At 37.7% G+C, this 24,225-nt stretch overlaps 1 protein-coding gene across 3 annotated transcripts in view; it reads right to left on the bottom strand.

The window, feature by feature from the left end:
• Positions 1-24,000, bottom strand: part of INSIG2 (insulin induced gene 2) — a 32,309-nt gene extending 8,309 nt beyond the window's left edge. The window contains exons 1-6 of one of the 3 annotated variants that reach the window (XM_017973529.4): positions 23,787-24,000; positions 16,726-17,106; positions 9,487-9,611; positions 6,226-6,392; positions 5,939-6,038; positions 888-4,840 (exon numbers count right to left, since the gene is read on the bottom strand). In XM_017973529.4, coding sequence (XP_017829018.1) covers positions 4,799-4,840; positions 5,939-6,038; positions 6,226-6,392; positions 9,487-9,611; positions 16,726-16,969 — 678 coding nt within the window. In that variant the 5' untranslated portion in view covers positions 16,970-17,106; positions 23,787-24,000 and the 3' untranslated portion in view covers positions 888-4,798. Of the gene's footprint in view, positions 1-887; positions 4,841-5,938; positions 6,039-6,225; positions 6,393-9,486; positions 9,612-16,725; positions 17,107-23,786 lie in introns of those variants that run through there. The other 2 variants (XM_008999011.4, XM_008999008.4) reach the window with 2 other exon arrangements.
• Between the last annotated feature and the right edge of the window lie 225 nt (positions 24,001-24,225).

The raw sequence follows: 24,225 nt of genomic DNA, 5'->3' as shown, positions 1-24,225 counted from the left end.
TACCAGAAAAATACCAACTTCTAAACATATTCTGGTAAAATTTCAGAACACCTAGGATGATAAATATCTAATCAATTAATAAACAATAAAAGAAGGGGAAAGGGATTCTAACTAAAATCCCAGTATAATCAAGGCACTGATATAAGTACCTACTCAAACGGTCAAAAAGAGTATAAAGGACACCCTTCCTTCCCACCTGACCTTTGCGGTCACTCCAGGTAACATCAATACCAACATCAAAAATCTGTTCACCCATGCATTGGATCTCTATTCCACTGCTGTTCATCTCTACCCACTTCAGTGAACTATGTAAATACAGTTCTTTAGATCACTCCTTGGACCTCATCAAGATCTGGAAATGTTCCACTACATTCCTCTCTGCTTACAAACCCCAAACCTACCACACTTACCCTTAAACTAGATTTTTAATCTCAACACTTGCAGTCATTTGACTTCACCCTATTTCCTCAGGCCATCAGGTCAGCACTGCTGATTCAACTTCCTTCCCCAATTTGCCTGGATCCCATGATAATGTCTGTGAATATTTCACTGGGAGCCTCTATTAATTTTTCACATATCCTTGTGCCATGCCTACCAGTGAATTCTCAGCTAGAATCGACCTATTGCATCATGACAGGTCTACACTCCTGGGCTGCTGAGCCCTCTAAGACATGGCATAAAAATGTCAATTGGCTCTACTACAAATACCTCTATCCACACATGGATCCTTGATGGCCTCAAAACTGTCTGGCAATTCTTTCTTCATCTGTGGTCAGTTCCTATGTCCATGCTTCATAGATGTTGTTAAATGTATACCATTCTTTAAACGTTCTCTAGTTGCCCCAGATCCCCTCCCTCCCAACAAAAGACTCAGTATATAATCAGGCTTTTCTTTAAGATATTTTGTGAGCTATTTTATTAGTACACAGGGAGGTATTTTATATGTCAAGATATAGCAGTTTAGAAAAACATTTTCAATGTAAAACAACATCTCCTTTATCATCAAGATTAATACATCCTTCCAATTGTACTTCACTGTACCAGTAACTCTCCGCCTGAAACTTCCTCCTGCCTTGGCTTCATCCCACCACTCTTCTGGTTTTCCTCCTACTCTTGATCGCTCTTCTCTTTTCACCCTAACGTGCTCCCTATGTGATTTCATCTACTCCTAAGGCATCATTTATTACTGTCACATGCTGATGACTCCTCATTTACATCCAGCAGCCCAGACTCAAATATCCAAGTGCTTACAACACCTTTATCAGATGTGCCCTACAGAACTCAACCTCAACATATCAAACCAAACTTGTTAACTTTATCCACTCACCTGCTTCTCTACATTCTCTTTTAGTTTATGGAAATATCCACCTAGTTTCCCAAGATTAAAAAAATGAACTTACCATTGACTCTTCCTCATCCTTAACCTTCACACCCAAGTCACTAAGTTCAGGTGATTTTATTCCAAAACGTGCCCCTCGTTCTTCATTTCTAATGTCATTACCCTTCTCATCTCTCTCACCTGGACTCTCCCCATTATTTCGCGCATAACTACACTGATGAGTGGCAACCTGGGCTGCATATCAGAATCACTTGGGGAACTTTTAAAAATCCTAATGCTCAGGGCATACCCCAGACTAATTATATCAGTGTCTCTGAGGGTAGAACCCAGACACCAGCATTTTCTATAGGTTCCAAGTGATTCCAATATGCAGGCACATTTAAGAATTTTCCAGAATTGAAAACAGGAGCCCACAGATTGAAAGTGCACACCAAAGACCCAGCAAAAATAAAAATAAAAACAAATCTACAACTAGCCAAATCATAATGAAACTGAAAAATGTTAAAGGATAGAGAGAAAATCATGCAAATATCCTAGAGTAAAAGATAGATTACCTACAAAGGAAAGAAAATTATGGTAATGGCCTACTTTTCTGCAACATTAGGTGACAGAAGACAATGAGTTAAAAAATCTTCAAAGTACTGAGGGAGGGGAAAAAAAAAAACTATTAACCTAAAATTCTACAGCCTGCTGAATTAAGAATGAAATAGACCTTTTCAAATACACAAAGCTAAGACTCTACTATTCAGACCATCACTGGAAGAACTACCTTACACAGAACATACTTCATTATAAAGGTAAGTGAGCCAATAAGAGTACAGAAGTATTTATTGCTATTAACCAAGTCTGGCTTCTGCCTGGAAAATACAAGATGTATGAAATAAACGCATCATTGAGAGGTCCCAATGTCCTTAATAAAGGTAAAACAGCTCATTACATTAAAAGTATTAGCAGGGCTCTGGATAATTTCAGTTGTTTTCTTACATATTTGTAGAATTTATTCCCAGTTTTCAACTGTGCAAATTTCTATAACTTTAAATAATAAAAGAAAGCACTGCCAATATAGCAATGTTAAAAAGTTTCCCATTTTCTTTCATTGAAAAAAATAGGTTTTATACAGTTATATATTTATCAAAGTATCAAAAGTTTTATTTTTTGCTATAATTATCTTATTTTCTAGATGACCTAAAATAATTTAAGAACTCCAATGACAATCATTCAATCTCATCAATACTATATACAGTTGACCCTAGAACAACATGGTTTTCAACTGTGTGGGTTCAATAATATGCAAATTTTCTTCCATCCCTGTGACAGCAAGACCAACCCCTCCTCCTCTTCACCTTACTACTCAATGTGAAGACAGCATGAGTGAGGATGGTCCACTTACACTTAATAAATAGTAAATACATTTTCTTTTCCTTATGATTTTCTTAATAACATTTTCTCTTCCTTGGCTTACATTATTGTAAGAATACAGTATATTATACATAAACCATACACAATATGTGCTGATCAACTCTTTACTATTGGTAAGGCTTCCAATCAAGAGTAGGCTATTTGTAGTTAAGTTTTGGAGGAGTCAAAAGTTATACATGGATTTTCAACTATGTGGGGAAGTGGTGCCTCTAACTCCTGTTGTTCAAAAGTCAACTGTATTTTGTTTCTTTTCATCATTTCTTGGTAACTTCAACCACACATGTTAATTTTATTAGATTAATCCACAGTACCATATTCTAAGTCTTACCACAAGGAAGAAAAACAGACTCTTAACCCAGATGATAATTACATATTTAATACATGTTGCTTTTAACAGCAATTTTTAAAGTAAACACATCATAGACCCTATAACTTATTAAAGATTTTATAGTACTTACAAAGTTGATTCTAAAAATATACCTTATTTGTTCTAAATGAATAACATTATCTGGAAGATATAATAATAAATTATAGTAGTATGTTTTCCTCCACAACAGTTAAGATTGTGTGCACATATTCAATATAAAATCCTCTTGGGATTTTCACACCTTCAGCCTGAAAACATAAAAGCAGATTAAAGTTTGGCATACAAGATCTCAGTCTGACAGTAATTGTTTTAAAACTAAAAATGTAAAAATATCTACTCAACATTCTAGGAAAGCATGGGCACATGCACAGACACATTCACTCACTCCAACACACACAAGCGTGCACACATACACACATCCCAGAGTACTCAGAAGATCTTGCCCTTGTGGATCAGACAACTGCCATCAATTTCAAAAACTGATGGAAAAAATTAGCTAAGAATATGTTTAAACCATATTTAAGTGTTGCTAGGTGCCATAAAGATCTTTAACATGCAGAGGATGCCACCTCAATACATTCTTAAACAGACTTGAACTGTTCACTAATGGACATATGAATAAGAAATTATGTACCCCATCCACTTCCCAGTCTGATATAAGATAAAAAACTAGGCATTCCACTAACAATGAGTCATATGACTGAACCCAGCTAAAGCTAAAGTGGTTTGCTTCACAGAACCCAATAGATGACAGAACCCAACAGAATTAGAAATTTCATTTTGATCTGTTTGGAGTTTCCTATATGCTTCATGTGCAAAAGCAATGAGATTCTGTATTGCAAATGACAGCTAATATCACTTTGCACTTTTGTGGCACTGCAAGAGGTCACTGTATTTCCAAAACATATATTTATTCTAATTAAATACTCTAATGGTCCTTACTTTTTAATTATATAGTGCTCCAAATATAGAACCAAAACAATTTAATGCTGATAATCTCTTCTGCTCATCACATATACTTCCGGTAAAATCTATCAAAACAGAAAATTACTCTTTGGGCTGTCTCCAGTAATGCAGGTTTGAAACCAGAAGTTCATTTTCACCCTGCATCAAATCTCTCCAAACTCTATGAAACATCAAAATAGAAACTAACCACATATTAGGGCACTCATACCTCATACTGCTGTGATTAGAATAATAAAAAGGCACAACAGTAAGCTAAAGAGAAAATACCAGCTTCCCATATGTTTTTTGTTTGTTTTTGGCTTTCCTCTTATTTTATTTCACTAAGTTTACAAATTTTCAAAGCATTCTTATACTCTGCATGACAGGAACAGTATTTTGGCACATTAACATTGTGATACAATGTATGGCATGTTTAAAAAATTAATTTAAAAATTTCATCTATTAATCAACACTTTTTAATGTAGTACATATATATCTTACAATTATTTAAGTCAAATACATAAAGGTTTGTAACTGATTTACAGATGAAGCAATCACAGATTGCAGTAATATGCGTGTGTATATGTGTATATTTACCCATATATAGACACACATCAATCAAGGGAAAAACTGCATCCTGGCAATTTTACAGTCTGAAGTTTTATTGTCTACCATTTCACATCCTTGTGATGTTGTTTTTCTATACAAAAGCTATTTTTTTGCCTTCTTCATTCCTGATGAGATTTTTCTGCGATAACTTTACATTCATACTGCAAAAATTAAAAGGTTAAAAGGTTAACAGATTAAGATTTCTTTTAAATAGCAACGTCCAAATACACTAAAAAGCTCTAAAAATGAACAGTTTATGAATATGTGCCCATTTATTCCTCAAAGAATCTGAGAGTTACATAATTACTATGATTAAATGACAAATGTGACAGGGAAAAAGATAATTCACATTCTGGAAGTGAAAGAGCCATAGTCAAAAGCAGGAGAAACATGAGATTTCTGCATTATAAGCAAATAGTCGCAGTATATGATTTAGAATTTAGATCAATCTTTTAATATGAAAGGAGGCAAAGTAGGTTTCTTTGAGTACTCAGTAAGGCAATTCAACATAGACTAGTTCGTGAACTTAAGGACAGGACTGTTGTGGTGAACTCAGATCACCATATTTTCAAATCACTTTATAATATAAAGAAAAAATGTTTTACATTAACAAAAGCTTCCAGTCAAAATAATATTCTTAAAGCACAGCTATAAAAATGTATACCCACAATTCAAAATAAAGGAAAGCAATAGGGTAAGATAATTGGTTGGCTATTTTACCAAAAATACAGCAAAGGAAATCACTCAATTCTCCTAACCTGGCTAAAAAGGTAAAAGTGACAGCATTTATTCATAAAACTGCTGTGGCCTCTGAATGTCACCCCCTAACCCTTGACATCCACGACTGGAATTGTCAACAATGTCCTTTTCCTTCATATCTAAAATGATCAAATGTATTGATTTGTTAGAGACAGTCCTAATTTATACCTATTGTAGCAACACAGTTATTAATAGTGACCTTTTAAACTTTTAAAACTGTCCGTTTTTGATATAGTGGAAACCTGTAGATTAGTTTTTTAAAAGCCACTAATATCCCCATATGGTCAATAAATCACATTGCCCCATTCATAACACATTTTGAGCTTTTCTCTCCAGTGGCTCCTCAACTTTTGAAACACCTGTGATTAAATTCTTCCAAATGATTTATTTCAATGCAAGTGCAAAAGAGAAATCAAAAAATGTTCCCTTAAAGGACTACCATTTAGACAAAATTTGTCATACATCTCATTCAGAAAAGTGATTAATAAGCATCAGCTTACCATTGCTAGTTGTCGACCAATGTTTCCCATTGTTATGCCTCCAGCAAAAAATATACATGGTAACCAAGAACGAACATAGAGGAAATCTGGAGATGTATATCTGGAATAATAGACATGTCTTTAATACCCACACAGCAACTGTAAGGACATTAAGATCATTACGATGAAAATAAACTACTCTGTAGATTAAACTGGCTAACCTCATTTCATAATCTCAATTCTGAAAGCAGTTACCATTTATTTAATCTAACAAACAAGCACCAAAAGAATTAAGGATTAATACTTACTGATAAACACCATTATATACTAGCAATTGAGTGACCACGGTTGCCAAGAAAGCGATTCCTACTCCAAGGCCAAAACCACTTCTAGATCTATCAAAAGTCCACCACAGTCCAACGGATAGTGCAGCCAGTGTGAGAGACAACTGTATGTTGTTATCAAAATCCAGTTTCTGAGATCAGTGTTAAGAAGTCACCTTAAAACTTATAGCCAAACAATATCATCTGTTCATTTTTCTAAATAAGAGATACCGCTGTTGAGAAGGGAATTAATTGCTTCTACTCAAGTACATTCAGTCTCTTAATACAATGTACGAAGCTAGGTAGGATTAAAACTGTCTCTGGTATTTACTTAATACCAGATACACAAAAGACATTAATCAATAGATGCTACCAACCTGTAACTCCTCAAAAAAAAAAAAAGTCTACATACATTCCCAATTATAAGGCTTTACCCATTATTTAAGAAATGCTTTCTTTGCTAAAATCGTAACTGGAAGCCTCAGAACACAAGTATCGCTAAAGGAACACACTTTTGCAAAAAAAGGAAACCAATATTACTTCTCCAACAGGTTTAGAATTACTTGAGAATCATACAGGAACTTGAAAATAGAAGAGTTGACAGCTATTTAACAGGGTACCACATTCTCTCTATGATTTACTGACAGACACATTTTATAATAATGCAGTTCAGAAACAAGAGTACCAAGGACACAGTATCCCTTTCTATTATGTCAACTGTTCTAGTTTTAATTTGTTGAGGATAAAGCCTTGAAGTGAACATTATCTTACAACCTGCCAAGCTATTTTGGTGCCTGAGACTTTCTGGTATAGGAGAGTTTGCTCAAATGATATTTTATTTTCATCACCTACTTAAGCATCTATTCACAAATGTATAGCCCTTTTCTACACCAAAATCTCTGGGTAAAATGAAGCTTTACAAAGTCAGTTTTCTCATCTCTGTGCTAGAGAATTACACTAAAGAAATTCATTTCAAGTGTCATTAAGAGGGCATTATCTATGTCCCAAAGGCCACATCTTGGCTCTATAACTAGTTATTGGGGAAGCCAGGGGAGGTTGAGAGGAACACGTATCAACAAACTGGCCATGCTACAAGTATAGAGAAGTCAAAAAAAAAAAAAAAGCATACAAAGCCATTTCCCACTTCCTTTAACACTCTGTTTTTTACCGTTTTCCCACCCCTACCAAGCCAGTATCCTAAACACCCAGGTTGCTTATTTCTCAGCATCTCAGGACTATTGTAGGCAACTCCCTCAAAGTCCTTCCTTGTTAAGGCTTGATTTAAAAAGAAACCTATAGTTCATATGGGTATGCTTTCTGGAAAAGCTTTTCTGATTCTTTAGCTGTCATTATACTTAAAGTTCAAAGAAAAGGTTTAGAGCTCTAATTTCCCTATGAAATAAACACTCATGTAAAGAGTGGAATTTGGTATTAAATGAGTTTCATGTTCGCTAACTAAACTTCATTAAAAGTCACAGCAAAGCAAGGAGGCTTCCAGAGTAAACTGATATATCAATCTTAAAATAGTGCCATATGATTTTGGAAAGTCTAAGTAACCTAATATTAGAAGTGCATGCTATAAATTTGGTAAATAGTTTGGACTTTGCTTAAAGGACAACAGAACATCTAAGATTGCTATATTTAAGTATTTCATTGAGAAAGAAAGTGAACAAAGCAAAGAATTTAAATTTATTAAGTTTTTACAATTTCAGAAAAGGCTATTTAAATTTCTAGGCTTAAAAACAAAAATCAAAGTGGAAATGTCTGAGAGAGAAAGGTCTAATCTACCCGATAGGAACTGACACAGTTATGAGACTCCTGGGTAAGAAAATGAGATGTTTCTAGACTTGAGTCAGGCTTTCTAGGGACTGTTCTCAGCTCTGCTGCAACGTCGCAGTCTAAATGACTTAGTAAATTACCTAACCTCTCTAGCCTCCATTTGTCTTATTAACTTTACAAAGAAAATGTGGAACTAGGTGATTTCTAAGCTCTCTTCTAAATATAACAGTATATGATCTTATCTTTTTAAGCCCTCCTGACCACTAGATATTTTATAAAATCTTAAATCTCAAAAAGTTCGCCAAAATAAACATGTGGAAATGTCCTCAATACAAAAGGAAATTAATAATAACAGCTACTGAGGGACTTACAAATTCACAGACCTCCAACAGCCAGCACAACCGTGCAGAGGACAGCAGATGTGTTTTCAGAATCTAGGACCCTGCCCCTTTCCATGGTTTCTGCCCCCAAGCTTATCCAAAACACCTCAATACTTTTTGTGAAAGATACAGGGATCTACCTGATATATGGCCAACACTCTCTCTCCAGCTAACTCTGCCAGCCCTGAGTCCAGTGCAGAGTTACAAGAGCAAACTTTTGGCAGCCTGGGTCACACTTCTTGCTCTTCCAAGTACCCAAGGCTCCTGCCACCTTCATTGTCTAAACATCTCCTAGAAAAAGATAGGAATACCATTTTCCAGTTCCTCTTCTACCAAGGAAAGTCAGAAAGAATGCAGAGGAATTAGAAGAGACAAAATAAGGGGGATGACAGGAGGAAAACTTTATGAGGGCAAACATTTTTTTCTGGACACAGAAGGTAGAAGGGAGAAAGGAAATAGGAGTTACCTGGGACACTGTAAAAATACTCATTAATCATCAAATAGAATGTCCAAATCTTTAAACAATAAAACTTTAAAAAGATATACCTTAGGGAAAAAAACTTATTTTTGGCCCAGGTCTAAGTTGGATATTTCTACTTATGCCATTTGTGTGGTTTGTTGGTATTGATTAAAACCAATGTGTCTACCTTAAAAAAAAATACCTTAAGTTAAGAAAAACAAAAAACAAACAAAATAGCACCTGAAGCTACCACATGTCCTTATTGGCAATTCTTAAATGAAGAAAGGAATAGAGAAAAAAATTCCTTTGAAAGTGTACCAGTTTCAATTTTAGAATTAACTACATGGAAGTAATTAAGTAACCAAATTTAAGACAAACAAGTAAATGTTTTAAATGTGCAAAGTTTCTAAGTGATACTGAAAAATACGAATTTAAATGAAAGGCTATACCCTACTCTATAAATGCATAGCTGCTACACTGATATTTCTACAATACGGTTCACATTCTTCTTCTGACTAAGTAGGCATATCGCAATTTGACAACAGTGAAGGTGCCAGGGGCTGTTTAACCTCTGGTTTGTTGGAAGCTGCTTTCTTATTATGCATTTCATTACAGAGTAAAGGATACAGCACTGGCATGATTTATGCCAACAAAGACTGCTACACACCGCATTACATTGGACCACTCTCTGTTAAATTTATGTGGTTCTCCTAGATGTCTGTCAATGCAGGGGTATAATAACCCAATCACAGCTGTAGGAAAAAAGAGAAAGAAAATTAAGTTATCTCCAATGTTGTACTGGCAACACTTAAACTAAAAGAATCACTACAACCACCACAAGCATTTTAAAGATTCTTAAAAAAAAACAAGTCATTTCACATCAATCACTGATTTTTTTTTTTTTTGAGACGGAGTTTCGCTCTTGTTACCCAGGCTGGAGTGCAATGGTGCAATCTCGGCTCACCGCAACCTCCGCCTCCTGAGTTCAGGCAATTCTCCTGCCTCAGCCTCCTGAGTAGCTGGGACTACAGGCGCGTGCCACCATGCCCAGCTAATTTTTGTATATTCACTGATATTTTGTAACTTACCTTCCAAAATAAACGAAATAAGGATAACACCAATGAAGAAAGTACTGCGAGTGATTATAACAACATTCTAAATTATAATAAACAAAACACTCTTCAAATGTATGATTCATAATTTAGCAGACTAGACTAGATGATTCATGCTACTTTTCTACTACTGATATCTACGAAACCTGAAAAGTATCAAAACAGCAGTTAAGTCATGTTCTCTCTCAACTACAAACCATAAAATAGGTATTACATACCACAATTCTAAAGAGAATCTAGAAGCATAAAAGTATGCCACAAGCTCATCACACACACAATGCTCTGTTGGTTCTGGCTGGCCTCTTACATAGATTAGTCTCACCCTTACCAGCTTCCCGTCAGTCTTCTGCATCTAGCACCTTTTACTAACACTCCTTTCCACTCTGGCTGGCCCTTTAATGAGGCTGTAGGTCATATTGTCGAAGCAGAAAAACTCACAATAGAAATCTACAGGTAAGACTCATTCTACACATACAAACAATGGAGGAAACAAGGTGTACAGCAATTTAAAATTTTCAGTTAAATTTTAAATGCACAGTTAAAAGAGAAGAAATCATCTTAGTACTTTTCTTAGTTTTGGAAAGAACACTTTGAATGCTGTGTCATTAGTTACAAATAACTGTATATAAATGTCAATGATTTAGTCCCAAAATAGTCTTATCCCTTTCTTAAATATTTGTCAAGCCTCAACATTTTATTCATTTAGTGGGAAAGAATTTTAAATGCTAAATTAGTTATTAAAAAGACTATTTAATGAAAACATTCTAACCTTCCTAAAAAAAGAATGATTATGTTGTACCATTCTGGCAATAAAGACACTATTGTCGCATTAGTTGAAAAGCATATTTAAAATATCCAATACCACTTAAGAGGAATCATGAAATTACAATGCCAAAATCTAAGTGCTTAAAGGATGGGAAGCCCTCCCTCCACCCAGTAGTAGCCAGCTATATTTCATAGGCAATGTACTCTCTCTTCAAAGAAAAACTGAAACCAATCAGTATCAAAAATCACAGGCTAGCAGATCAATGGTGCAGCATTTGAAAAAGGCTGTGTGACCACTCTTCTACCTCAAGATGAGATGCTGCAATACTGTATGCATTTTCTAGTCCACAACTCTTATGAGTTAGGCATCTGATCAGAGTGTAGATGGCTCACAGAACATCAAGAGATTAACAACATATCTCAGCAATGCAGAACTCCAATAACTATCAGCAAATCTAAAGTTTCATATTATATTCCTATTTAAAAGGCTGCTCCAAAATCCTGTGAAGATTAACTGACAGCATTTCTAAATTTCTGTATTACAAATAAAACAGCAACAAGCATCCCTAACAGTTGAAATGTAATTAAATGAATACACCTCTGTTTTTCTCAAGGGGTCATAAAACTAACAGCTCATTTGCCATCCCTCCCACCCATATATATATCCTCCCTTTGCCTGTTGCTGAGCCAGGTCAACTAAGAGCAGACATTCCAAGTCAATTTTTTTCAGCAACTGATGCCATAGGTAAAGAATTATCACATAGAGAATACTGACATGTGTGTGCAAAGATCTAAATAAGTAAAATTGACTATATTTTTATGCATGTGATGTCAGACTTGCAAGTGAGAGACAACTGAGGAGAGAAAGCAAAAACACAAAAAGAAATTTAAACTGCCACACTGCCAACCCTGGGATTTGCCAATAAAAATCAAATCCATTGAGTATGCATGGTTCTCAGTTGCTCACTGAGAGGAAGAATTCGAAGAAGCTTGTCACTTCCTATTAAATGTCTTCTTTCTTTCCCTTAAATAAAGGCATGGAAGAGTCTGATAGCAATATATACAACACTGTGAGGTTCCACTGTTTGAGAGCTCAGCAGAATATGTCTGGGCCTCTTTTCCTCTTCCTACACTTTTTTTTTTTTTTAAAGAAACAAGAAAGACTGTTAAAATCATGCCTGTATAAAATCATATGCAAACACAGTCCTGCTTATAAATCAAATTGTTCTCTAATGCAAAAATCACATTTCTTGTGATATCTTTTTTTTTTTTTTTTTTTTTGAGATGGAGTTTCACTCTTGTTACCCAGGCTGGAGTGCAATGGTGCAATCTCGGCTCACCGCAACCTCCGCCTCCTGGGTTCAAGCAATTCTCCTGCCTCAGCCTCCCGAGTAGCTGGGACTACAGACGTGCACCACCATGCCCAGCTAATTTTTGTATCTTTAAGTTATTTCCTAGTGACTAGTTACAGTCTACCAAAGCTAAACCCTAAAGAAATTTGTAAAACATCAAGTAGTAAGCCATCATTTTTTTATGGGAGTGTGCTTAATGCAGTGAGGCACTAAAAGGAACACAGTTAAAGCCAGACATTTTGTAAGAAAACAGGAACTAAATAAACGAAAACACTCCATGAGATATACTTTGATGGAAAACTACAAGATAGGATTTTCCTTCAACAAATACTTAAGCCCTGACAATATGTCTGGTTATTTGGTATTTGCTGGAGATTTAAAAAAACAAGGTTGGGTGTGGTGGCTCATGCCTATAATCCCAGAACTTTGGGAGGCAAAGGTGGGCAAATCACAAGGTCAGGAGTTTGAGACCAGCCTGGCCAACATGGTGAAACCCCATCTCTACTAAAAATACAAAAAATTAGCTGGTAGTGGCAGGCACCTGTAATCTCGGCTACGCAGGAGGCTGAGGCAGGGGAATCTCTTGAACCCGGGAGGCAGAGGTTGCAGTGAGCCGAGATTGTGCCACTGTACTCCTGCCCAGGTGACAGAGTGAGACACTGTTTCAAAAAACAACAACAAAAAGGCAAACAGCAAGATATTATTCCAACTCCAAAGTGATCACAGAAACAAACACAATCCTGCATTAACGGGAGTGCTGTCAGGACACAGAGGGGTCCCAGGCTTCTCCTTGACTGTGCTGGGGGAAGGCAAGGTGCTGGGCTGTCAGAAAAGCTTCCCAGAAAGAGGTGACCTTTGCGGCAGGAACATTCTTCAGTAAATGGCACAGAAACAGTCCTCTCATCAAAGGGAGATGACTGAGGACAAGTGTGGACAACTGGAAACTGCTGGTGTCACGAGGAAGCTGTAAGCTTCTGACACAAAGGGAGCTGCAGGGTCCAGAAAGACTGAGGAAGATAAAAGCAGGCAAGGGCCATATTATAAAGACTTTACGCTACGAGCAATCAGGAAAACAATGTAATCACTGTTAAACCACAGAGAAGCCATCTTCTTAGCAGTGAGGGTACCACACAAGGGGGCTGGGTACAAAACTAGACGCAGGAAGAGAAAAGATTAAAGACTCCAAGCACAGCCTTTGGAGGGGTGGACCAAGAAAGAGACAGAGGAAAGATGTAAAACTTGGAAACTGGATGTAGAAAGGAAGAAAAAGGAATGAATCTTACAAGGCTCCACAGGGCAATGGACTGCACAATCAAACAGGAAAGATTTTTCTCTTCTTTTTACATTAGACATTACTTTCACACATTTGGACACAACCAGGCTACTTGTGATTTTTGAGGCCAACTTCTCTACTTATTTTATCCACACAAGTTGTCTTTTTTCTATTTATTCTTTGGAAAGATTTCTTTGTGGCCCTTAATAATGCTGATAAGATTTCTAATTCCAATCCTAGTCCGTGGCATACATAAGGAAGTTAACTTGTAACATCAGCATTATCAAACTAAAGATACGGAATTAAGAAAAAAATGTCATCAAAATTAGTTTAACAAAGTTCTCTATTAGTTGTCCCGCCAGAAGCACCACTAGCAAATTTTCCAGGATTGTGCTATAGAGAAAAGTGGCAAATAGCCAGGAGCACTTTCTACACACAGAAGGTGGTGATTCTGGAGCCCCTCCAAAAGTTAGCTGCTCAGTCTATGAATGTTAGTTGAACAGGATAATCAAAGGATGACTATCAGTTTTTCTGACTTAGGATGGTAAGAACCTAAGGGGGTCTTGAAAATGCATGCCAATACATATGTACAAAAACATATACATATTACATACACGCACAAATTCAAATATACTGTTTCTTACATCATTCACTTCTTTCCCATTATACTTTCCCTAAAATAATGATGCAGGGGATGGCAGAGCAGAGATTTTGCAAGAATCCATTTTCCATCTTTGGCACCTTACACAAATCTGATACCTTTCACTTTCGTCTACTAAACACCATGACTTAACTAACAAAATTGGTAGCAGAATTGGCTGGAATCTAAGTGTCCTAATGCCTCTCTACTGTCTTTTGCTCAAGTGCCTTATGATACAAACTGCTTTCAGAAGAAATACTTAAGCAAGAAATGTAATTGGAAATGCCCCAAGTGAAAAGGTATGAGGCTAAGTTTGTAATGTGACAAACCTAGTGGCTGGGAATAGAAAGGAAAGTAGTGGCTGAACTGTGGTATTGGCATTTGAAATTTTCCTTCCTAAAATCTAAGTTTATGGCAAAAGTGCTGACATTACAGAGGCAGACGGACCACACAGCAGGTGCAGCCCCATTACTCTTCATAGTGGAGGTACAATGAAACCTCAGCTAAGTTCTCCTGCCCCAGCCCCGAAGGCACAACACATGCCAGGCAATTCCATCTAGGTCTGGCACCCAGTCCGGAGACTTGAAAAGAGGCATCCTAATTAGGGGAAAGTGTAAGTAGCTTCTTCCTTCCCCAGCATGTGACATATGGGCCCCAGTCACACCATTCACTGGCTCTGCGACTCTAGGTTCACTGGTTTTCTTTCTTCATCTCAGTGAGTGTCCTCATCCTCCCAAAACAGGCACAATGCCAAACATCTCTCCCAAAATTACTCTACAGAACCCTGGGATTAGAGGATGAACCTAGCACATTAGCAGATATTCAATAAGCAACACTTTCCCTTTTTTTGACCTTCCCTTTGTTCTGTCCTGAAAAGACACATATGTTCTTCCACGTTCCAAAAAGCTTCTACTGGCAGCCAGACTATACCACAGAAGAAAAGAAACAAAGAACTAAAAAAAAGTTGAGAAAACTTTTTTCCTCTAAATTTAAAAGCAAGAAAAACGCATGAGGACCAGCACATACAACAGAGAGTGATACAGTATAGCTTGTTTTTTTATTTGGACTGTTTTGCCTTTTCACCTGGAGGATGATAACCCTGGGGAAACTAAGAATCACTGCCTTCATGACTTTACTTTTAATGTGGAATACAGTAATAGTGAGACATCAGTATATAAACACACTGAAACCTTACTATAACAGTGCCCCGCTATCCATCCAACAGGATTCTGTAATTGCCCGGTAAGTTTCACAAGGCTATTCTAACCCTTCTCTAAACTGCAACCTCCATCTCTTGGAGGGAAGCCAAGAAGAACCTATATTATGTTGCAACATATTCATGCAGTATGAGACACCCAATGGGTATTTAAAAAAGCAATTTTCTTCCTCAATCTGAATTATCTTCTGTCATAATTATGGTTTCCTATTACTTTACTATTAAAAACAGTATTAATCTATTGGTCTTGGTCATTAGAAAATGCTAAAGAGATAGCATGGGGAGAAATGCCAGATATAGGTGAAGGGGAGGAAGGCAGCAAATCACACTGCCACGTATGTACCTATGCAACAATCTTGCATGTTCTTCACATGTACCCCCCAAAAGAAAGTGCCAAAGAGCTATCCATTGTGGAAGTATGACATGAATAAAGTGTTGAGAAATGCTCTCTCTATGCGTTCATTGCGTACTGCCCACCACCAAAAAATATCTAAAGTAACTAAGAGGATAATTTTTTTTTTGAGATGGAGTCTCTCTCTGTTACCAGGCTGGAGTGCAGTGGCAAAATCTCAGCTCACTGTAACCTCCACCTCCCGGGTTCAAGCGATTCTCCTGCCTCAGCCTCCCAAGTAGCTGGGACTACAGGCATGCACCACCACACCCAGCTAATATTTGTATTTTTAGTAAAGACAGGGTTTCACCATGCTGGCCAGGATGATCTCGATGTCTTGACGTCGTGATCAACCCACCTCAGTCTCCCAAAGTGCTGGGATTATAGGCATGCACCACCGTGCCCAGCCTAACAGGATAATAATTTTAAGCAGAGAGAGTCTACCTTACTGATATCTTTAAACATTTATTATTCTTAAAATACATGTAAAAACAAGATACCAATTTAAAAAAAAGCATATCCAAAAATCTAAAAAAATACAACACAAAGCTTTAAACTTGAATTATTCAAGTTTTCAAGGTTTTTTTTTTTTTTTTTTTTTCCAGAAACAAGACCACAACATACACGTCAAACCCTTTAAACCAAATGGTGGTACTTACCATCAAAATAACATAAAATAACACTTAGATGAGTTGAAGAAAGAACAAAATTAAGAGATTAAATGCTTCACCCCTAAGGGAAATGAGATTGTTTTTAGAATTAAATGTTAAAAGTTTACAGGTCAGACAGAAATGAGACACAAATGAGTACACACTTTATAAGTCCACTTATACTGCATTCTGGAACAGAGAGAAATAATTCATGGCAACAGAAAGCAGATTAGTGGTAGCCTGAGGCTGGGGGTGGGGAATGGACTGCAAGAGGACACCAGAGATTCTGGAGGATGATGGAAATGTTCCAGAGCTGTACTGGAAGTGGCCACAGGACTGTATGCATTTGCCTCTAAATTACATCTCAATATATTTTCTTTTAAAAAAAAAGGTTTATTGCTCAGACAATGCCCATGATCATTTACCCTACTTCCTTTCTAAGCATTACAGAAACATCCTACACATACCTGAAGCTGTGCCACAGCAGGGTGGTACCCACCATGCAGAAGAAAAGATGCTTGCAATCACATCAGGTGGAAAGAGCGTGACATTTCTCTGAATCTGAAGTAAATTTAACACTAATGCAAGAAATACTCCAATAAAAAATAGCACTACTCCTCGAATCATCAAGTTCACACTCTGGCTAGTGACAGATGAGATATACGGGCCACACTTTTTGGGCCCAGGTGACTCTGTCTCTTCTTCCACCATGGTGTCATAGGTTCAGTAAGCCGTTAAAAAAAAAAAGAAAGGCTTCCCAGCTGAAAAGCTCAACTGTCTGTGCATCAAAGGCTGACGTTTCAACAGTACCACCACATCTTGTCCTAAAGTAGGACCTACCAGAAATCCTGCAAGAGATAAGAAAAATGAAATTAATGTGTATCTAATACATGATTATTATAATTTTACTGATTTCAATGCTAGTTAATTTAAATGGACAAATAAGAAAATGACAAGCATATACACTAATTTCTTCAAATTATTAACAGTTATTTATTGAATAAGAAAAAGGTTTTAAAGTATTCTTATATGCAAGATGTAACAAAAAATAAAGTACTACCCTTACATTTACTAGGACAGAAAAAGTGACCTAAGAGACCTAAAGGTTAGAATCATAGTAAAAACAGCTTGCTCCATCTCTGAGGAAAGCAGAACAGGTACTCGGACACCTCCACTAGAATCTGGAGGGTCAAAACTCTGCTCTCTATTTTTTCTCCCTAAATCTCTAAGCCCATCAGTTACAATAGTGTATTTTATATTTTACAGATAAGCATATTCCGACTGAAGACGCTGTATTTTCGCAATAAAATGTGACTTGCTTATGAGGACAACTTCCACAGAAAAGCAAAATGACCTGTTGCAATGTTTATTGCTTATGTATTTGGATATCTGCACAAAAGCATTCTACAAAACCAGATCACCATGCACACACCCACGTATACACCAACCACAGAAACCAGACCTGACTCACTCTCCCCAGGGACACAGCTGTCCCCTACCCCTGCCTCAACAGTCTGCCCTTAGTGCAATCACAGAAGGGACTGTAAGAAAGATGGAGGATGCAAAAGAAAGGAAGTGAAGAAAACGAAGAAATGAAGAACAATCTAATGGCTAGATTCTAAGGGGTTTTATCCACCTTGCCCCTGACTCCCAAAACCCAAAACTTTGCTACCACAATCAGTCTAGGTATTTGTTCGTTCCTCTAACCAAAGTAATCTTTCCTTTTAGGGCTATGTGCTGTTTTAAGCACCTGACATATGGTAATTCATTTAACCCTCACAATAACCTTCAGAGGTAAGGGCAATTATTATGCCCATTTTAAAGCAAGGTTAAGTCACTTGACCTAGTTCACACCTCCAGTAACAGGCAAACCTGGGATTCAAAACCATGCAGTCTGACTCCAAAGCCCTCATTCTTACCCTGATGTTCAGTCTCCCAAACTATAACATATTCGATGTGTTTTCTATGAACACTAACATACTACGCAGGCTATTTTGTAATTTATTTATCCCATCCAACAATATATCTTGGGCACTTTCATAAGTCAGTACAGAAATGATATTTCCTTCAATCTGAAAGCAGTTTATTTTTTAAAGTATGGCACTTATAATGATTATAATTACAGGTACAGTTGCTTTATTGATTGTAATTGTTTTATGAAGGTCTTATTCACTATTATATTAATATCACTGTGTCTATGTACCCAGAAAAGTTCCTGTTTAGCTCACAATGGGAGTGCCACATAATCATATTTGCTTAACTACATTGGGTTAACTCTTTCTGAATCAAACAATATAGGGTAAACTAGGCCCTTCTGAGAGCAAACCTAGCTCCTAATCATCACTTAAAATATATACATTTCCTTTAAGTTTTCCAGTCTCAAACAACCTTCAAACGAATTTTGGAACAAAACCCTCAGGTAAACTGCAGAGAATGGGGCTAAATTACAAGTAATTAGTAAGAAAATGAGAATATTTGTAAGTACTAGTAACTTCCATAGCCTATCAGTTCCATGTGATAAACACTTAGACAATGGGCCTTTTTACTGAGGCTGTGCCACATCAAAGCTCTATGTCCAGCATTCAAGAGGAAATTCTGTTCCCAAGCTAGTTCTCACTGATCTACTTAAGTCTATAATGTAATTGAACTCTATGGCTTAAAGGACTAAAGAATAGTTTAGCTAATTCATGGGAAAACATACTCTAAATACCAACTGAAAATGCCCAGAAAACATCTCCACCTGACCTGTCCTGCAGATCATTCCTTGTGGGATCCAGGCATATGAGCATGCCAGGCATTCTGGTTGCTTTTAGCAAGGTTCAGTAGCTACAGAATCTCCATCATCATCATCATCATCAACTGGTTGCTTTTAGCAAGGTTCAGTAGCTACAGAATCTCCACCATCATCATCATCACCATCATCATCATCATCACCATCATCATCATCTGGTTGCTTTTAGCAAGGTTCAGTAGCTACAGAATCTCCATCATCATCATCATCATCATCATCGTCAACTGGTTGCTTTTAGCAAGGTTCAGTAGCTACAGAATCTCCACCATCATCATCATCACCATCATCATCATCATCATCATCACCATCATCATCATGTGGTTGCTTTTAGCAAGGTTCAGTAGCTACAGAATCTCCACCATCATCATCATCATCATCATCATCTGGTTGCTTTTATCAAGGTTCAGTAGCTACAGAACTCTCCATCGTCATCATCATCTGGTTGCTTTTAGCAAGGTTCAGAAGCTACAGAATCTCCATCATCATCATCATCTGGTTGCTTTTATCAAGGTTCAGTGGCTACAGAACTCTCCATCATCATCATCATCATCATCATCTGGTTGCTTTTATCAAGGTTCAGTAGCTACAGAACTCTCCATCTTCATCATCATCACCATCATCATCATCATCATCATCATTACTCTTTATAGGGCACCCATTTATAGAGGGCCTACTCCATGCCAGACATACAGTAACTCTACTCTTAAAAATAATCATAAAGGTAGGAATTATCATCCTCATTTTACAGATGTGGCTACCAAGTCAAAGAGATTCAGCAACTTGCTTATGGTTACATGACATGCAGCATCAAAATTGAAATTTCATCTCAGGTATAACCGACTCCAAAACCCATTCTCTTGCCTCTATGCCTTGAATCCTACGCCATCTCAACTGCTCAGACTTCTGTTTGGCACAGGGATCTATATACAGATGTTTGGTTACTGAAAAGATGGTTAGATGTTGAAATACCATCTCAACTACAATTCACTCTAAGGTACTAAGCCAATGCAAGTAGGTGACTATATAAGTGCACAAAGACAATGAGAATAAATGCACAAACACTTTGACATTTTATTTAAAAGTACTAGATGAAGGTGTAAAAAACTGTTTTAAAGTAAAAAGAAAAAAATAGCAAACCAACACACTATATGAGAACATTAGTTGACTATCTACTTCCCAAAATCCCAATAGACACAACACATTCCCCTGATCTGCTGCTAACAGCTACTAGAAGATGGGCATAGTTTCTGAGTAACCCAAAGTGAGACAGTGTTTTGCTTTATGTTTTTGATTTTTCCAAAAGGGAATTAATGGAAAGGGGTATTTTATGTTTAACAGTATTTTTTAAAAGCAAAATAACTTCAGTTCAAAAAAGCTATTTCAGTCATGCTAGCCCCCATCTCACACTCACCAGCATTTGTCAAAGGGCACTGGCATTTTAGGCTGGACAATTATTTGCTGTGTGAAACTGTTCTAAGCATTGTAAAACATTTAGCATCCCTGGCCCCCACCCACTAAATGCCCCCTCCCCTATTTATGATAACCAAAATTGTCCCCACAATGAGAGCCACTGATTGCTAGAGACTTCTTCATTCTATTTCAAGACAGCTAGACTTTCTAAACTGTTTGTGTTTTCTGCCACAGCTGTTTATTTAACCTTTCCTGGCAGTGCTTGTTTAGTTTCCTACTTCACCCCAAAAGTTTTCTTTAAAAATAACACACTTGTTTGATGTTTATTTGAATGAAATTCAAAAAGCTAATTTTGTAACTACATCATAATACAACAGTATATAATTACTGGGGACAAAAAATAAAAGCTTTAAGAAATAGCAGGGAACTGGGAGATCATCTATTCCAAGGGGTATGAGACCACCATGCAAAACAAAACAAAAATGTTGTGTATATGTGCCTTTTTCTGGGATGGTTCTACAATTCATATCAGGTACTCAAAAAAGTCCATAATCCAAACAAAAGTAAAGAACCGGTAATCTAACAGTTCTCTCACTCTACTATTAAGGCCAATGAGATGCAAAGTGGTCAACTGGAATAGCAAGATCAAGACAGTACCATCAGTTCTTATCACCACAAACATGTACAGTGATGCCCAAAAATGACCAGACTCATCAAATGGATAGAGGCTTCCACAAAACCATATAACCCCCTACCATGCAACAATGAAATTCCTTTAAAAGCATGTTTATAGTATCAGTGACACACTAGAGGAGTGGGTTATTTTCAAGGGAAAGTAAGTTCCTTTAAGTTTATTTTGAAGTTTGTTTTTCTGATTATGTACTGACACCATTTTCTTAAAACAAAATGTATCTATATCTTTAAAATATTAGTCTTACATCAATGATAAACTTGATGCTCCAAAAATTTTTTTAATCTATATTTGAAAAATTTAGATTACTTGATAAATAATTTGCTGACCAGGGAGGAAGTCTCTGTATAAAGATACTGTTTAAAGGACAAGATCTCAATAGATTCTCAAAAATTATCCTGGTAAATAGGCAGGTGCTATTAGTTCTAATTTTATGAAATCAAATAGGTTAAGTAACTTTCTAAGATCACAGAACTGTCACCAGGTAGCACCAGGACTAGGCCCACCCACTCTGAAGCAGGTCAAGTTCTTCCTGCTTCACCATATTGCTTCCATCCACAAACATGGTACAAAACAATTTAAGTGCCACACAAGAAACCATTTTTAAAATAATGTTGGTAAACTACCATTAATACCAAAATAATGTTTTCAACAATTCACAAAGAAAAACTTTTCACTAGACTTGAAAAACTCTACCTTGAGCTCTGGCCTAAAGTTTCTGGAAAGTACAATGCTGAACAGAAAGAAAAACAGTTCAAATAATTTGCATAGGTCAAGGATGAATCATCAATACTGGAAAAACATTATGCCAGGTGTATGGCTGCCTATTAATGGATTGATAGTATTACTTTCAGGTTAAAAAAGAAGATTTACAAGTGATTATGGGCTTTGTGAATAAAAATTGAAGTTCATGTTGGCCACTGAAACAACTTAGAAGCAACAAGCATTTGAAAACACACGCACAAAATCTTCTAGTAACCTTAAGAACCTGTTGCATTGTAACAACTGCAACACCCCCAAAACCAAATGACCAGGCCATTCCTTCCAATGATTAGCAGTCACAGAAGCATTTTTACTCCCTTAGATAACCCTGTCTCTTCAGGTGCTTAGGTCACATACGCTACTAAATAATAAAGTTAAATTACTATCTCACATCTTTTTCTTCATATACTCTCTCAATTAGAATAGCATTCTTGAAATAGAATAAGCACTAACATTAGAAAAAAACAAACTTAAATCAAAGGAACAGTTTAATTCTCCCTAAATAAAAACACATCTACATGTATCATGGGCTAGGGACGTTAAAAACTTCTAGGAAGAAAAAAAATTATTTGCCTTATAAACACTCCAACTCTTTCAACTTGAAAACCCAAACACAGAAACCAGTAAGCTAGCTGCATTTACACCGCATTACAGCTTTTAAACATCACATCTCAGTGCCTAAAAAAGCTACTCCATCGTTTCGAGAGAAGTTTCTGAGAACAAAGAAAACTCTTTAAATTACTGAACCGCATTTAATCCTTTCCTTTTCCGTGTGACCATCCGCAGAAGCAACAGTTGTCAGTTAAACAGAATCAACCTCTTTCCCAAATGTACATGAGTCACTGATTGGTCACTGTATAGCAGATATGAACTGAGAACTATGACGACACAATGAGAAACCACAGTACTGAGCAAAGTCCAGGGAAAGAAAGAAAAAGAGAAACAGGAAGAGCACACGGCTTTTTTTTTCCTTTGGAGCCCCCATTAGTAGCATTCCCTTCATCCATCTTCATTCAGTGCTTCACTAACAGGACCCAACCCAAAAGTTAGAAAGAACCATCTAGCTATTGTTTCGCTGCTTTTATTTTTTCTGCACCAGGACTGGAGCACGCATTCCCCTGCAGTCCTCAGCTCCACGGCAATACTGATGCCAAACAGTTTCACCGGCCCAGCTGCCAAGCCTAACCATTCCTTCTTAAAGCACTTCTTTATCAATCCTACAAAACAGCAAGTTCTTCGTGGTATATTTTCCTAGACTACCTAGCTAATATCATACTTCAACAACTTTTTCCAATGTTAACTGGAAACGGGTCATATCACTTAAGTGTTAGTACCATTGCCAGCGCCCACCCCATAATCCACACTGCTTTCCTTCTCCATATTGCCAATCTCCACTGAGCGACCCTAATATCCAGTAACTATCATCAAATCCACCTCTAGGCCCTGGCAAGAATTATTTGGCTTTACCCAAACAACTATTCCAAAGGTATCCAATTACAGTCCAAAATGCCAGAGTCCTACTCCTCAACCCAATGCCCTATCTTTTTAGTGGATTCTAAACTTAGTATGATATCTACCTTCTTTGGATCCATCCCCCGCCCAAGCCTGAGTCGTGTACCAGGCTACAAGCCTCCCATTCCTGGCAGTTCTGTTTGACAGCTCGCTGACCTCCACCTCATCAGACCTCTGGGTCACCCTTCCCGCCGTCCTCCAGCCTTCTTCCCGCTCAGACACTCATCCACAGTCCGAGGGGCCTCGACGCCTCCTATGACCCCTCCCAGACCCCGCAGTCCCCAACTGGACCTAGCGGACTCCTCTCAGGTAAACGGAGCCCATGGCCCTGCAGGCCCATCAGTGGTCCTGGCTCCCCGCACCTGCCATCAGGGTTCCCAAGCTGCAAAGACACAAGTAGTTCTTCTTCCCGAGAGCCACCCTTCTCCACGGGCCGTTTCCCTCAGCACCACGTCACCCGCGCTTAGCCGGGAGACCCCCAACTCACCCCCGCCTCCGCCATCTTCTGGGACCAACCCCCGTAACCCCCAACGGCCTCTTCCTCCTCCACTCCCACAACTCCGCCCGAGCTCCACTGCGCTTGTGCAGCTAAGGCGGCCACACGCAGGCGATCGGGGCAGAGGAGCTTCCGGTTCTCGCCGGCAATAAGGGGTGGACCAGCGAGCCGGGGCAAAAGGGCTTCCGGTCTGCGGAAAATGGGCTGCTAGCGGTGGGCGGGGATAGTCGAGGTGACTGGAGGCTGGATCAGCTGTTGTTTGCTGACCAGGCAGTCGTGGGTAACGATGGATGCCCAGACCCTGT

This window comes from Callithrix jacchus, chromosome 6 (genome assembly GCF_049354715.1).
Source record: "Callithrix jacchus isolate 240 chromosome 6, calJac240_pri, whole genome shotgun sequence".
Lineage (NCBI taxonomy): Eukaryota > Metazoa > Chordata > Mammalia > Primates > Cebidae > Callithrix > Callithrix jacchus.
The sequence above is the reverse complement of the archived record's forward strand: the minus strand, read 5'-3'. Positions and strand labels throughout refer to the sequence as shown.